Source organism: Poecilia reticulata, chromosome 18 (genome assembly GCF_904066995.2).
Source record: "Poecilia reticulata chromosome 18, P_reticulata-male-v2, whole genome shotgun sequence".
NCBI lineage: Eukaryota > Metazoa > Chordata > Actinopteri > Cyprinodontiformes > Poeciliidae > Poecilia > Poecilia reticulata.
In genome coordinates, this window is record NC_088847.1 from 26,412,941 (window position 1) to 26,430,907 (window position 17,967).

Consider the following 17,967-nt stretch of genomic DNA (forward strand, 5'->3'; position numbering starts at 1 on the left):
CATCCTTCATTTCAAGACACTCCTGGCTGTAGAGCAGAGGTGTCCAAAGTGTGGTTTGGGGGCCCTTTGTGGCCTTTGAAATAATTAATTTTATTTTCTTACAAAAAGGCAACAGTTTGAATCCATGTTTTAAATCTGTAATAATTTTAGATTTTATATAAAGTGTTGAGCTGGTTAAACAAATATTTGTATTTTTAATGGAATTAAAAGTATTAATGTATTAAAAATGTAAATATGTAATTGTTTAAATATATTAAAATATTTACAATTTTAAGTTTGTTAAAATGATTTAATTTTCCAGTTTTGGCCAACAGAGCAAACCGTTTGGACGCCTCGGCTCTGATCCGTGTTCTGATCCGTGTTCTGATCCGTGTTCTGATCCGTGTTCTGATCCGTGTTCTGATCCGTGTTCTGATCCGTGTTCTGATCCGTGTTCTGATCCGTGTTCTGATCCATGTTCTGATCAGTCAGACCCGACTCCACAGAGTCGTCCGTATATTCAGCTGTAGTGCTGAAGGTTTGGGGCTTAAATTGAACTTTAACCGTTTTACAGGTGTTTTGTTATGATGGCTGCATTCGGACTCGATCAGGCAGAACATTTTATTTTCTCTTCTGAAAAATGATGAAGATGGAATCAATCAGTCAAGTCTCAGATGGTGAAATTTCTTTATTTTCACAGTAAATATCCACACAGGAGGAAGCAAATAACAACATATAAAACCCAAAATACCTCTAATTACAGGAAAAACTCAATTTTCTGGGAAAAAAACAGAAAATAAAATTTCACTTTACAGGACAAATTAAAGATTTCATGCAGGACTTTGTCATGGAAAGAGTTTTTTTTCCTGCTTCTTCTTGAACATTTTTGCTGCATCCGAGTTCTTTAACTTCTCAGTTGAACCAGTGGCGATGCATCACTGCCCCCTTCTGGAGTGGAGTGGGAAGGACAGTAGGTGGAGCCCAGGAGCTGGTGAAGCTTTAGTGGAGGCGTATGAATACTTTTGAGCCTGTTCAGATTTATTTTAAACCCAAAGTAACAAAACGTTCATCCAAATGTTTCAGGTTGTTGGTTGTATTCCTGTCGGGAATGAAAATGATTTATTTGGATTACATGAATTAATCTGAAATTTTTATAAAAATAAAACGTTTAAATCGGTCACATGGGTTTAAGCAGGATATTATGGAGAAGTGTTCTGATAAATTAGTCTCATTTCCAATACGATACCAATATCGCAGCTGTGATCATACCGATATTTACCCGATACGATATCAGGACGAATCTTATTTCATTTGTATTGTGAAAAGTTAGAAAACACTTAATCAATTCTAATTACTGAAACCAATCATGATGGTCAACAACATTAGGTATGAAAACAAATGACCCATTTATTATGAACCGGGACTACAATCTGGAGCAGACGGCTTCTGTCTGGGATTATCGATCCATTCCAGTTTAATCTGATCAGGTTTTGGCCAATATTGGATAGATTTTCAATATCAATACCTGCCCAATATTGCATGAACATTAAAGAATGTTGCCATCATCGCATCAGTTCTTAACGTTACAATGTTCAAAACATTTCATTTTTATTGTGCAGCAGTGCAAAGTTTCAGATTATCAAGCAGCTGCTGTCTGAATTATTGAACTACACCTGGCTGCAGATGACCTCTGACCTGGAAGAGCTTCCTGCCAGCTGCTTCCTCTTCCTCTTCCCCTGGAAACGAAGGAAAACCTGAGTTTTTTTCTGAAGGTGTGTGCGGTGAATGTTCGGCATGAGTTTGGTACGTACGTAGTTGTCCCTGGCGGACCAGCCGGGGTAGAGCTGCATGTGCAGCAGCCGCTCCTTCTGGGCCAGATCGTAGAACCGGGACTGCTCCGATCGAGGCAGAGCGTGCCACTGACCCAAAGAGACAAACATCAGGTCCGGCCGGGAAAACGCAGTGACACCAAAACCATTTTACAGAAGAGCGATGGATTCAACACGTTGGAAAGACACACAGCCTTGTATGATCTGTGCGATGCTGTGAGAGCTCTGGTGGAGCCGGAGAAAAACAAACCATCATCATTCTACCACTTCCTCTCATTTACTTTGGTGTTTCTGCCAGTAGTAACATCCGATCACATGACTCCTGATGAGAAAAAATGTCTTTCCATACGGTTGACAAACCGTTTTTTGTTGTTGTTGTGTTTCTATTGATTTATTTTCGTAATTTCAGTCTGCACAATTTTACAGTGAATGGAAAAGCAGCTACTGTGACATCATCAGGTGTCTCACCCGGCGTCCCAGGATGCGGTTTATGGCGGAGCTCTCCTTCTCCCGTCCTTCCTGCAGCACCTGGTGTCGCGTCTCCTTCATGTAGAGCATGAAGGCGTTCAGCGGCTTCTTCACCGGCTGCCTGCCGACCAACACACAGCAGATCGACACCAGAAACCAGGCCGACCAGGCGCTACAGCCCTCGCTAACGCTAACGCTAATGCGCTTGAATGAAACTTAGCAGGCGATAGCTAAAACTTCAACACTGAGGTCAAACTTTATCCTCCTGAATAAAGTTCAGTTTGTTCATTTTAGTTCTTTCCATTAGCACTAATTAGACGTGGCAGAGAACCAAATATCAGAATAAGAGAAAAGACATTTTTCCAAATCAGATTCTTTCAAGACAAAACTTATGAGATGTTAGCAAAAACTGCAGGCGTGTCTGAGTCTGGTGAATTTTTGGTTAAAACATGTTTTTCATTCACTGGGTAGAAAATCCAGACATTTTACTTATGTAAGAAAAGAAAAACTTCATAATAATTTTACTCAAGTAAAATGTAAAGCGTAAAATGAAAATTTTGTTTTCAAAAAGTCAAAGAATGTAACAGTACATGTAGTTACTACCCAACTCTGGCGCTAAAAGTTTTCAAAGCTAGCTAAAGCGCTAAACAAAGAAATCAGCTCTGCTATAATCACATTAGCAGAAATCTGGTCAGCACTGCTAAATGCTAAATGTTCTTTAAATCAATAAAATCTTAGGAAAAATTGATCAGATGTGATTAAATCCATAACTATCTTAAACTTTTCCCGCCCAAGACGTTTGGACAAAAACTACAAATAGCTGATACATATAAATAAAATCAGACATTTCCTGATTTTTTAATTAATTTCCCCTTTTTCATTAATGAGCAGAAGAACAAAACAACTAAAGGTTATTATCATTCCCGCTCTGCTGGTTTTCTGCTTCAATGACGCGGAACTCGCCTGGAAACGCTGTTGCCGTGGTAACAGGGGCGTGTCCAGGAGGGAGGGTCGGCCTGCCGGGCAACGGGCTCGCTGATTGGCTGGCTGTAGGGGGAGCGGAGCGGCAGGTGCCTGTCGCTGTGGAGGAGGAGGGGCACCAGAGGATGGACGGAGGTCTGCAGACAAACATTCCGTCACAGACCGCTTGGTCCGGTTCGACCGAGTATTAGGGCCGTGATATTAATATATACATTTTGAGAATAATGTCATTAAATGACAAGAATTTTTTTAAAAAGGCTTTTTTTTAATTGTCTTGCCCTTATGAAGCACTTTCAAAAAATTACTTCATTTCACAAGAATAGTCATAATTTACATTGAACATTGACTTTATTCTTAAATAATAAACTTTATTGTCATAATATTGTGACTTTATTCCCATATTTTTCTTAGTATGGCCCTAATAATCTGCTTCATCAGGTAAACATGTCCGTGTTTTAAAATGAACGTGTTTAACACTTTGTTGAATCTACAGCACAGCCAATAATAAGGCCCATAGCTTTGTGCTGCAGTTAACACGACGGCCACTGGATGGCGGTATAAAACACACATCTCCAGTTCCTCCCCATCTCTAACTGGGCCAGTTCTGACCTTTGCCCCTCAGTTTGTATCTGACAAACAGGAAGAGAAAACGGTTTGCAGCGGTTTCATGTTCCAGCCGTTCAGAGGCCGTCGGGCTCGGCAGAGCGGTCATCCTGTCAGGCCGCAGGGCCGCAGCGCCTCCTGGACCGGATTTAACACTGATCGTGTCAGAAAGGGAACATATTGGCTTCAAGGGGAACAGAAAAAACTATTTCCTTATACCGACTGGTTCTTTCTGACCTGGAAATGAATAAATCAGTCTTTATATCACAGGATGAAACGTTATTTATGTTAAAACTGCTTTAGCTTAAACATTTCAGGGACTTGTATCTTGTCGCCTCCTCGTCTCCGTCCGCGTGACGTAAGAAAGGCGGGAAAACTCACAGCGGAGGCGGCGTGTGAGTTGATCTGCCCCCTGCTGGTCAGACTGCAGTACTGCAGCTCGGATTCCTGAGCAGGCCAGTCGAAGGAGGGCTGTTTATCTGGAAAACATGAAAACATCTGAAAAACATGAAAACATCTGAAAAACATGAAAATATCTGAAAAACATGAAAACATGAAAACATCTGAAAAACATGAAAACATCTGAAAAACATGAAAACATCTGAAAAACATCTGAAAAACATGAAAATATCTGAAAAACATGAAAACATCTGAAAAACATGAAAACATCTGAAAAACATTAAAACATCTGAAAATATCTGAAAAACATGAAAACATCTGAAAAACATGAAAACATCTGAAAATATCTGAAAAACATGAAAACATCTGAAAAACATGAAAACATCTGAAAAACATGAAAACATCTGAAAATATCTGAAAAACATGAAAACATCTGAAAAACATGAAAATATGAAAACATCTGGAAACATGAAAATATCTGGAAAACATAAAAATATCTGAAAAATATCTGAAAAACATGAAAATATCTGGAAAACATAAAAACATCTGAAAAACATGAAAATATCTGAAAAATATCTGAAAAACATAAAAATATCTGAAAAACATGAAAATATCTGAAAAACATGAAAACATCTGAAAAACATGAAAACATCTGAAAAACATCTGAAAAACATGAAAATATGAAAACATCTGGAAACATGAAAATATCTGGAAAACATAAAAATATCTGAAAAATATCTGAAAAACATGAAAATATCTGGAAAACATGAAAATATCTGAAAAACATGAAAATATCTGAAAAATATCTGAAAAACATGAAAATATCTGGAAAACATAAAAACATCTGAAAAACATGAAAATATCTGAAAAATATCTGAAAAACATAAAAATATCTGAAAAACATGAAAATATCTGGAAAACATAAAAATATCTGAAAAACATGAAAATATGAAAACATCTGGAAACATGAAAATATCTGGAAAACATAAAAACATCTGAAAAACATGAAAATATCTGAAAAATATCTGAAAAACATGAAAATATCTGGAAAACATGAAAATATCTGAAAAACATGAAAATATCTGGAAAACATAAAAACATCTGGAAAATATGAAAACATCTGAAAAACATGAAAATATCTGGAAAACATGAAAATATCTGAAAAACATGAAAATATCTGAAAAATATCTGAAAAACATGAAAATATCTGGAAAACATAAAAACATCTGAAAAACATGAAAATATCTGAAAAATATCTGAAAAACATAAAAATATCTGAAAAACATGAAAATATCTGGAAAACATAAAAATATCTGAAAAACATGAAAATATGAAAACATCTGGAAACATGAAAATATCTGGAAAACATAAAAACATCTGAAAAACATGAAAATATCTGAAAAATATCTGAAAAACATGAAAATATCTGGAAAACATGAAAATATCTGAAAAACATGAAAATATCTGGAAAACATAAAAACATCTGGAAAATATGAAAACATCTGGAAACATGAAAATATCTGGAAAACATAAAAACATCTGAAAAACATGAAAATATCTGAAAAATATCTGAAAAACATGAAAATATCTGGAAAACATGAAAATATCTGAAAAACATGAAAATATCTGGAAAACATAAAAACATCTGAAAAACATGAAAATATCTGGAAAACATAAAAATATCTGAAAAACATGAAAATATGAAAACATCTGGAAACATGAAAACATCTGAAAAACATGAAAACATCTGAAAAACATCTGAAAAACATGAAAATATGAAAACATCTGGAAACATGAAAATATCTGGAAAACATAAAAATATCTGAAAAACATGAAAATATCTGAAAAATATCTGAAAAACATGAAAATATCTGGAAAACATGAAAATATCTGAAAAACATGAAAATATCTGGAAAACATAAAAACATCTGAAAAACATGAAAATATCTGAAAAATATCTGAAAAACATAAAAATATCTGAAAAACATGAAAATATCTGGAAAACATAAAAATATCTGAAAAACATGAAAATATGAAAACATCTGGAAACATGAAAATATCTGGAAAACATAAAAACATCTGAAAAACATGAAAATATCTGAAAAATATCTGAAAAACATGAAAATATCTGGAAAACATGAAAATATCTGAAAAACATGAAAATATCTGGAAAACATAAAAACATCTGAAAAACATGAAAATATCTGGAAAACATAAAAATATCTGAAAAACATGAAAATATGAAAACATCTGGAAACATGAAAATATCTGGAAAACATAAAAACATCTGAAAAACATGAAAATATGAAAACATCTGGAAACATGAAAATATCTGGAAAACATGAAAATATGAAAACATCTGGAAACATGAAAATATCTGGAAAACATAAAAATATCTGGAAAACATAAAAATATCTGAAAAATATCTGAAAAACATGAAAATATCTGGAAAACATGAAAATATCTGAAAAACATGAAAATATCTGGAAAACATAAAAACATCTGAAAAACATGAAAATATCTGAAAAATATCTGAAAGACATAAAAATATCTGAAAAACATGAAAATATCTGGAAAACATAAAAATATCTGAAAAACATGAAAATATGAAAACATCTGGAAACATGAAAATATCTGGAAAACATAAAAACATCTGAAAAACATGAAAATATCTGAAAAATATCTGAAAAACATGAAAATATCTGGAAAACATGAAAATATCTGAAAAACATGAAAATATCTGGAAAACATAAAAACATCTGAAAAACATGAAAATATCTGGAAAACATAAAAATATCTGAAAAACATGAAAATATGAAAACATCTGGAAACATGAAAATATCTTGAAAACATAAAAACATCTGAAAAACATGAAAATATGAAAACATCTGGAAACATGAAAATATCTGGAAAACATAAAAACATCTGAAAAACATGAAAATATCTGAAAAATATCTGAAAAACATGAAAATATCTGGAAAACATGAAAATATCTGGAAAACATGAAAATATCTGGAAAACATAAAAACATCTGAAAAACATGAAAATATCTGGAAAACATAAAAACATCTGAAAAACATGAAAATATGAAAACATCTGGAAACATGAAAATATCTGGAAAACATAAAAATATCTGGAAAACATAAAAATATCTGAAAAATATCTGAAAAACATGAAAATATCTGGAAAACATGAAAATATCTGAAAAACATGAAAATATCTGGAAAACATAAAAACATCTGAAAAACATGAAAATATCTGAAAAATATCTGAAAAACCTAAAAATATCTGAAAAACATGAAAATATCTGGAAAACATAAAAATATCTGAAAAACATGAAAATATGAAAACATCTGGAAACATGAAAATATCTGGAAAACATAAAAACATCTGAAAAACATGAAAATATCTGAAAAATATCTGAAAAACATGAAAATATCTGGAAAACATGAAAATATCTGAAAAACATGAAAATATCTGGAAAACATAAAAACATCTGAAAAACATGAAAATATCTGGAAAACATAAAAATATCTGAAAAACATGAAAATATGAAAACATCTGGAAACATGAAAATATCTGGAAAACATAAAAACATCTGAAAAACATGAAAATATGAAAACATCTGGAAACATGAAAATATCTGGAAAACATAAAAACATCTGAAAAACATGAAAATATCTGAAAAACATGAAAATATCTGGAAAACATGAAAATATCTGAAAAACATGAAAATATCTGGAAAACATAAAAATATCTGAAAAACATGAAAATATCTGGAAAACATGAAAATATCTGAAAAATATCTGAAAAACATAAAAATATCTGAAAAACATGAAAATATCTGGAAAACATAAAAACATCTGAAAAACATGAAAATATCTGGAAAACATAAAAATATCTGAAAAACATGAAAATATGAAAACATCTGGAAACATGAAAATATCTGGAAAACATAAAAACATCTGAAAAACATGAAAATATGAAAACATCTGGAAACATGAAAATATCTGGAAAACATAAAAACATCTGAAAAACATGAAAATATCTGAAAAATATCTGAAAAACATGAAAATATCTGGAAAACATGAAAATATCTGAAAAACATGAAAATATCTGGAAAACATAAAAATATCTGAAAAACATGAAAATATCTGGAAAACATGAAAATATCTGAAAAATATCTGAAAAACATAAAAATATCTGAAAAACATGAAAATATCTGGAAAACATAAAAACATCTGAAAAACATGAAAATATCTGGAAAACATAAAAATATCTGAAAAACATGAAAATATGAAAACATCTGGAAACATGAAAATATCTGGAAAACATAAAAACATCTGAAAAACATGAAAATATGAAAACATCTGGAAACATGAAAATATCTGGAAAACATAAAAACATCTGAAAAACATGAAAATATCTGAAAAATATCTGAAAAACATGAAAATATCTGGAAAACATGAAAATATCTGGAAAACATGAAAATATCTGGAAAACATAAAAACATCTGAAAAACATGAAAATATCTGGAAAACATAAAAACATCTGAAAAACATGAAAATATGAAAACATCTGGAAACATGAAAATATCTGGAAAACATAAAAATATCTGAAAAATATCTGAAAAACATGAAAATATCTGGAAAACATGAAAATATCTGAAAAACATGAAAATATCTGGAAAACATAAAAACATCTGAAAAACATGAAAATATCTGAAAAATATCTGAAAAACATAAAAATATCTGAAAAACATAAAAATATCTGAAAAACATGAAAATATGAAAACATCTGGAAACATGAAAATATCTGGAAAACATGAAAATATCTGAAAAACATGAAAATATCTGAAAAATATCTGAAAAACATGAAAATATCTGGAAAACATGAAAATATCTGAAAAACATGAAAATATCTGAAAAATATCTGAAAAACATGAAAATATCTGGAAAACATAAAAACATCTGAAAAACATGAAAATATCTGAAAAATATCTGAAAAACATAAAAATATCTGAAAAACATGAAAATATCTGGAAAACATAAAAATATCTGAAAAACATGAAAATATGAAAACATCTGGAAACATGAAAATATCTGGAAAACATAAAAACATCTGAAAAACATGAAAATATCTGAAAAATATCTGAAAAACATGAAAATATCTGGAAAACATGAAAATATCTGAAAAACATGAAAATATCTGGAAAACATAAAAACATCTGGAAAATATGAAAACATCTGGAAACATGAAAATATCTGGAAAACATAAAAACATCTGAAAAACATGAAAATATCTGAAAAATATCTGAAAAACATGAAAATATCTGGAAAACATGAAAATATCTGAAAAACATGAAAATATCTGGAAAACATAAAAACATCTGAAAAACATGAAAATATCTGGAAAACATAAAAATATCTGAAAAACATGAAAATATGAAAACATCTGGAAACATGAAAACATCTGAAAAACATGAAAACATCTGAAAAACATCTGAAAAACATGAAAATATGAAAACATCTGGAAACATGAAAATATCTGGAAAACATAAAAATATCTGAAAAATATCTGAAAAACATAAAAATATCTGAAAAACATGAAAATATCTGGAAAACATAAAAATATCTGAAAAACATGAAAATATGAAAACATCTGGAAACATGAAAATATCTGGAAAACATAAAAACATCTGAAAAACATGAAAATATCTGAAAAATATCTGAAAAACATGAAAATATCTGGAAAACATGAAAATATCTGAAAAACATGAAAATATCTGGAAAACATAAAAACATCTGAAAAACATGAAAATATCTGGAAAACATAAAAATATCTGAAAAACATGAAAATATGAAAACATCTGGAAACATGAAAATATCTGGAAAACATAAAAACATCTGAAAAACATGAAAATATGAAAACATCTGGAAACATGAAAATATCTGGAAAACATGAAAATATGAAAACATCTGGAAACATGAAAATATCTGGAAAACATAAAAATATCTGGAAAACATAAAAATATCTGAAAAATATCTGAAAAACATGAAAATATCTGGAAAACATGAAAATATCTGAAAAACATGAAAATATCTGGAAAACATAAAAACATCTGAAAAACATGAAAATATCTGAAAAATATCTGAAAGACATAAAAATATCTGAAAAACATGAAAATATCTGGAAAACATAAAAATATCTGAAAAACATGAAAATATGAAAACATCTGGAAACATGAAAATATCTGGAAAACATAAAAACATCTGAAAAACATGAAAATATCTGAAAAATATCTGAAAAACATGAAAATATCTGGAAAACATGAAAATATCTGAAAAACATGAAAATATCTGGAAAACATAAAAACATCTGAAAAACATGAAAATATCTGGAAAACATAAAAATATCTGAAAAACATGAAAATATGAAAACATCTGGAAACATGAAAATATCTTGAAAACATAAAAACATCTGAAAAACATGAAAATATGAAAACATCTGGAAACATGAAAATATCTGGAAAACATAAAAACATCTGAAAAACATGAAAATATCTGAAAAATATCTGAAAAACATGAAAATATCTGGAAAACATGAAAATATCTGGAAAACATGAAAATATCTGGAAAACATAAAAACATCTGAAAAACATGAAAATATCTGGAAAACATAAAAACATCTGAAAAACATGAAAATATGAAAACATCTGGAAACATGAAAATATCTGGAAAACATAAAAATATCTGGAAAACATAAAAATATCTGAAAAATATCTGAAAAACATGAAAATATCTGGAAAACATAAAAACATCTGAAAAACATGAAAATATCTGAAAAATATCTGAAAAACCTAAAAATATCTGAAAAACATGAAAATATCTGGAAAACATAAAAATATCTGAAAAACATGAAAATATGAAAACATCTGGAAACATGAAAATATCTGGAAAACATAAAAACATCTGAAAAACATGAAAATATCTGAAAAATATCTGAAAAACATGAAAATATCTGGAAAACATGAAAATATCTGAAAAACATGAAAATATCTGGAAAACATAAAAACATCTGAAAAACATGAAAATATCTGGAAAACATAAAAATATCTGAAAAACATGAAAATATGAAAACATCTGGAAACATGAAAATATCTGGAAAACATAAAAACATCTGAAAAACATGAAAATATGAAAACATCTGGAAACATGAAAATATCTGGAAAACATAAAAACATCTGAAAAACATGAAAATATCTGAAAAATATCTGAAAAACATGAAAATATCTGGAAAACATGAAAATATCTGAAAAACATGAAAATATCTGGAAAACATAAAAACATCTGAAAAACATGAAAATATCTGGAAAACATAAAAATATCTGAAAAACATGAAAATATGAAAACATCTGGAAACATGAAAATATCTGGAAAACATAAAAACATCTGAAAAACATGAAAATATGAAAACATCTGGAAACATGAAAATATCTGGAAAACATAAAAACATCTGAAAAACATGAAAATATCTGAAAAATATCTGAAAAACATGAAAATATCTGGAAAACATGAAAATATCTGAAAAACATGAAAATATCTGGAAAACATAAAAATATCTGAAAAACATGAAAATATCTGGAAAACATGAAAATATCTGAAAAATATCTGAAAAACATAAAAATATCTGAAAAACATGAAAATATCTGGAAAACATAAAAACATCTGAAAAACATGAAAATATCTGGAAAACATAAAAATATCTGAAAAACATGAAAATATGAAAACATCTGGAAACATGAAAATATCTGGAAAACATAAAAACATCTGAAAAACATGAAAATATGAAAACATCTGGAAACATGAAAATATCTGGAAAACATAAAAACATCTGAAAAACATGAAAATATCTGAAAAATATCTGAAAAACATGAAAATATCTGGAAAACATGAAAATATCTGAAAAACATGAAAATATCTGGAAAACATAAAAATATCTGAAAAACATGAAAATATCTGGAAAACATGAAAATATCTGAAAAATATCTGAAAAACATAAAAATATCTGAAAAACATGAAAATATCTGGAAAACATAAAAACATCTGAAAAACATGAAAATATCTGGAAAACATAAAAATATCTGAAAAACATGAAAATATGAAAACATCTGGAAACATGAAAATATCTGGAAAACAAAAACATCTGAAAAACATGAAAATATGAAAACATCTGGAAACATGAAAATATCTGGAAAACATAAAAACATCTGAAAAACATGAAAATATCTGAAAAATATCTGAAAAACATGAAAATATCTGGAAAACATGAAAATATCTGGAAAACATGAAAATATCTGGAAAACATAAAAACATCTGAAAAACATGAAAATATCTGGAAAACATAAAAACATCTGAAAAACATGAAAATATGAAAACATCTGGAAACATGAAAATATCTGGAAAACATAAAAATATCTGGAAAACATAAAAATATCTGAAAAATATCTGAAAAACATGAAAATATCTGGAAAACATGAAAATATCTGAAAAACATGAAAATATCTGGAAAACATAAAAACATCTGAAAAACATGAAAATATCTGAAAAATATCTGAAAAACATAAAAATATCTGAAAAACATAAAAATATCTGAAAAACATGAAAATATGAAAACATCTGGAAACATGAAAATATCTGGAAAACATAAAAACATCTGAAAAACATGAAAATATCTGAAAAATATCTGAAAAACATGAAAATATCTGGAAAACATGAAAATATCTGAAAAACATGAAAATATCTGGAAAACATAAAAACATCTGAAAAACATGAAAATATCTGGAAAACATAAAAATATCTGAAAAACATGAAAATATGAAAACATCTGGAAACATGAAAATATCTGGAAAACATAAAAACATCTGAAAAACATGAAAATATGAAAACATCTGGAAACATGAAAATATCTGGAAAACATAAAAACATCTGAAAAACATGAAAATATCTGAAAAACATGAAAACATCTGGAAAACATGAAAATATCTGGAAAACATGAAAATATCTGAAAAACATGAAAATATCTGGAAAACATAAAAACATCTGAAAAACATGAAAATATCTGAAAAATATCTGAAAAACATGAAAATATCTGGAAAACATGAAAATATCTGAAAAACATGAAAACATCTGAAAAACATGAAAACATCTGAAAAACATGAAAATATGAAAACATCTGGAAACATGAAAATATCTGGAAAACATAAAAATATCTGAAAAACATGAAAATATCTGGAAAACATAAAAACATCTGAAAAACATCTGAAAAACATGAAAATATGAAAACATCTGGAAACATGAAAATATCTGGAAAACATAAAAATATCTGAAAAACATGAAAATATCTGGAAAACATGAAAATATCTGGAAAACATAAAAACATCTGAAAAACATGAAAATATCTGAAAAATATCTGAAAAACATGAAAATATCTGGAAAACATAAAAATATCTGAAAAACATGAAAATATCTGGAAAACATAAAAACATCTGAAAAACATGAAAATATCTGGAAAACATGAAAATATCTGAAAAACATGAAAATATCTGGAAAACATAAAAACATCTGAAAAACATGAAAATATCTGAAAAATATCTGAAAAACATGAAAATATCTGGAAAACATAAAAACATCTGAAAAACATGAAAATATCTGGAAAACATAAAAATATCTGAAAAACATGAAAATATGAAAACATCTGGAAACATGAAAATATCTGGAAAACATAAAAACATCTGAAAAACATGAAAATATCTGAAAAACATGAAAATATCTGGAAAACATAAAAACATCTGAAAAACATGAAAATATCTGAAAAATATCTGAAAAACATGAAAATATCTGGAAAACATGAAAATATCTGAAAAACATGAAAATATCTGGAAAACATAAAAACATCTGAAAAACATGAAAATATCTGAAAAATATCTGAAAAACATGAAAATATCTGGAAAACATAAAAATATCTGAAAAACATGAAAATATCTGGAAAACATAAAAACATCTGAAAAACATGAAAATATCTGGAAAACATGAAAATATCTGAAAAACATGAAAATATCTGGAAAACATAAAAACATCTGAAAAACATGAAAATATCTGAAAAATATCTGAAAAACATGAAAATATCTGGAAAACATAAAAACATCTGAAAAACATGAAAATATCTGGAAAACATAAAAATATCTGAAAAACATGAAAATATGAAAACATCTGGAAACATGAAAATATCTGGAAAACATAAAAACATCTGAAAAACATGAAAATATCTGAAAAATATCTGAAAAACATGAAAATATCTGGAAAACATAAAAACATCTGAAAAACATGAAAATATCTGAAAAATATCTGAAAAACATAAAAATATCTGAAAAACATGAAAATATCTGGAAAACATAAAAACATCTGAAAAACATGAAAATATCTGGAAAACATAAAAACATCTGGAAACATGAAAATATCTGGAAAACATAAAAACATCTGAAAAACATGAAAATATCTGAAAAATATCTGAAAAACATGAAAATATCTGAAAAACATGAAAATATCTGGAAAACATGAAAACATCTGAAAACATGAAAACATCTGAAAAACATGAAAACATCTGGAAAACATGAAAATATCTGGAAAACATGAAAACATCTGGAAAACATGGAAACATTTTTAATAAAACAAAGCGCTCTTCTCTTGTCCTGATAAATGTATTTTTACTCACCACAGTTCGGTTCTGCATCATTTCCACTCATAAACAGCATCTCCTAAAATAAGATCAATAATTAAAACATCAGTTATAGGTGCACTTCATTTTATCATTTTTAAATTATTGTTTTAAATGTAAATGTTTTTACATTAGTTAATTATTGTCCTTTCTCATTATTAAAGCTGTTTTCATTTCTTTCCTTCCTCCTTACCCTAACCCTAACCCACACACACTTTGTCACATCTTCACATTTCAGATCCTCAAACTAATATTTTCTAAACAAAGATAAAATCCTGCTAATAGATGATTTTATAATTATTTATTGCTCCGACGTCTCAGTGCTGTTTTATGGATTTACTCATGTTCACTTTGATGATCTGAAAATCCAACAAGATCCAAAATGTCAAAACTAAAATCTTTATAACTCACTTAGCTAAAAGTAAACAATAAGATATTCTTTGTAAACAGTTATTTTCTTTTAAAAAAGTAAAAAGTTTCAGTCCAGGTTATTGATTTAACAAGCAGATAATAATAAAGGAGACTTACTTCTGCAGTGAGAATCTGCTCCATCCTGCAGGAGGAGCTGAAACGGATAAACTCGGGTCGGTGCCACCAGCGGATTCTGCCGGATCATCAGAACCGCTCGGCACGTTTTGAAGCTTCGCGCCGACCGCCAGGATCTGCCCTCTGGTTCTTCACACGGCCCAAACCATCACGTCACGTTCCGCTGACGGCTCAAACATTCGCTGCAGCATCAGAGTGTTTCTGTTCAGCAGGTGTTTAGTTTCGGTCCAGAACTTTCCTGGACGATCCTGATGTTACCGTCTGCTGGGTTTTAACATCTTCAGCTCTGAAATCATTGTTGCTGTTTTTACATCTTATTGTTGCATTAAACACCAAACATGCAGCTTTCAGCTTCTAGGCTCCACAGATCTGGAGCAAACATCCAGAAAACTGCAACACAGCCGAAACGCTGAGATCCTTTAAATCTAGACTAAAACCACCTGCTTGGAGACGATCACATTAAAAATAAACATTAAAAATAACATTAAAAATCACATTAAAAATAAACATTAAAAATCACATTAAAAATAAACATTAAAAATAACATTAAAAATAACATTAAAAATAAACATTAAAAATAACATTAAAAATAAACATTAAAAATAACATTAAAAATAAACATTAAAAATAAACATTAAAAATAACATTAAAAATAAACATTAAAAATCACATTAAAAATAAACATTAAAAATCACATTAAAAATAAACATTAAAAATCACATTAAAAATAAACATTAAAAATAACATTAAAAATAACATTAAAAATAAACATTAAAAATAAACATTAAAAATCACATTAAAAATAACATTAAAAATAAACATTAAAAATAAACATTAATCAACATTTTGATGAGACGCTTCAGTTGCTGATTTCTGTGTTTTTATGAAGATCTTTGAAATGTCTTGTTGCTGAAACGTGACATTCAGAAAATTTGAGCTGAAACATTGATATCACCTTCCTGAAATAACGACCTGCTTTTGTTGTTGTTTTCATCTTCAACATCTTCAAGGAAAAACGACTTGCGCCATAAAGTCACACGCCTGAATAAAGAAGCCAAAGTTGTTGAAATGTTCGTTTTTCTTGGTACCAACTCTGAGCCGTTTCCATCCGAAGCTTTCCTCTTCTACCTCACGGCACTCTGACCTCTGACCCCGCCCCTCCTCTTCCTCCAGCGGGGGGGTCACAGGTCGTGTCAGGGTTGAGTCTCCCTGTGGATTTGCCGCGGCGGCTGTCAGAAACGTTTTACTGCAAAGCCTCAAACCAAATCAGAGCTAATAGACATCAGCCGGACAGAAACAATCCGGCCGTCTCCACGGCAACACTTCCTCTTCCTGCTCACTGTGCGGGATTCCCACAACAACAGCAACACACTTATTCTGTCTAAAAGAATCTGGCCAGAACACGAGTTTAAATAAACGATCACATAAACCAAGGGTCCCCAAGCTACGGCCCGCGGGCCGGATCCGGCCCGCCGCCACATTTGGTCCGGCCCCCTGAACAATACCAGAGAGCGTTCAGATTTTTTTTTTCATATATTGTATTTTCCGGTTTATATGTGGATTTTTCTTCAACCACCAGGGGGCTCTGTAGCAGGAAGTGTGTCCTGTAAACTGTGGGTGTTTTGTTTTGCATGGCGCATTGCTGCCATCTGTTGGACTTTTAGGGAACTGCTTGACTTTTATGTTATTTAATCAGTGCGGTTGTTTGCTAGCGGTAGAGCAGATGAACACGTGTTTGTTATAAACGCCGCATTCCAGGTTTCCCTCAATGGAATATATACTAGTCAGTCCCAGTGACCGTTTCACTAACGGTTTTTGCCCATGTGCTTTCTGGGTAAAAATCAATCAAGAAGCCTTATATTATATTATAGCCTTATATTTTCTGCCTTATATTATAACGTCACAACAACATAACTTTAGCAAACATATAAAATACTTTTTTTTTTTTTTTTTAATTAAAGGTTACATACTATTATTGCAACTTTAACAAACTCCAATCTGTCGGAGCCAGAATGGGAACAATCAAAGCCCGCCATGAAAACACCCACAGGGCCGGAAGTGTCTGCCGTTAGCGCCGCAGCTGGTCCGTCTCTTCTTCTACGGTTCCTCCGCAGCAGCTGGATGAGGATAAACGCGGTAGATTCCCGCCAGACTTTCTTCTTTCACTGACATGAATAATCAACAGCAGAGCAGCTGGGAGAGGAAACGGCAGCTCACCTGCAGCTGATGATGGACCGCCGTCCTCCTGTCTGCTCAGAAGCGACATCTTTCTCTCCTCTTCTTTACAAACTGTTGCTCTACCAGGTGAGGCGGAATGCCGCCATCTGCTGGCGGTTCCTATTACTGCACCAGAATTTGAATGCAAAAATTAAAAGTGATTTTTAAA

General features: G+C 30.0%; 1 protein-coding gene across 2 annotated transcripts; it reads right to left on the bottom strand.

The window, feature by feature from the left end:
- Positions 1-834: 834 nt before the first annotated feature.
- LOC103480959 (transcription factor 7-like 1) lies at positions 835-17,927 on the bottom strand. Of its 2 annotated transcripts, none has more exons than XM_008436170.3 (8): positions 15,564-17,927; positions 15,033-15,075; positions 4,242-4,339; positions 3,240-3,394; positions 2,277-2,397; positions 1,791-1,898; positions 1,675-1,715; positions 835-1,078 (listed from the first exon to the last, which is right to left on the bottom strand). In XM_008436170.3, exons 1-8 carry the CDS (start codon positions 15,585-15,587, stop codon positions 1,018-1,020), a joined length of 651 nt encoding a protein of 216 aa, XP_008434392.1. In that variant the 5' UTR covers positions 15,588-17,927; the 3' UTR covers positions 835-1,017. The 2 variants fall into 2 exon arrangements, with proteins under 2 accessions (XP_008434392.1, XP_008434393.1); XM_008436171.3 differs by having other exon boundaries at positions 1,653-1,715.
- Between the last annotated feature and the right edge of the window lie 40 nt (positions 17,928-17,967).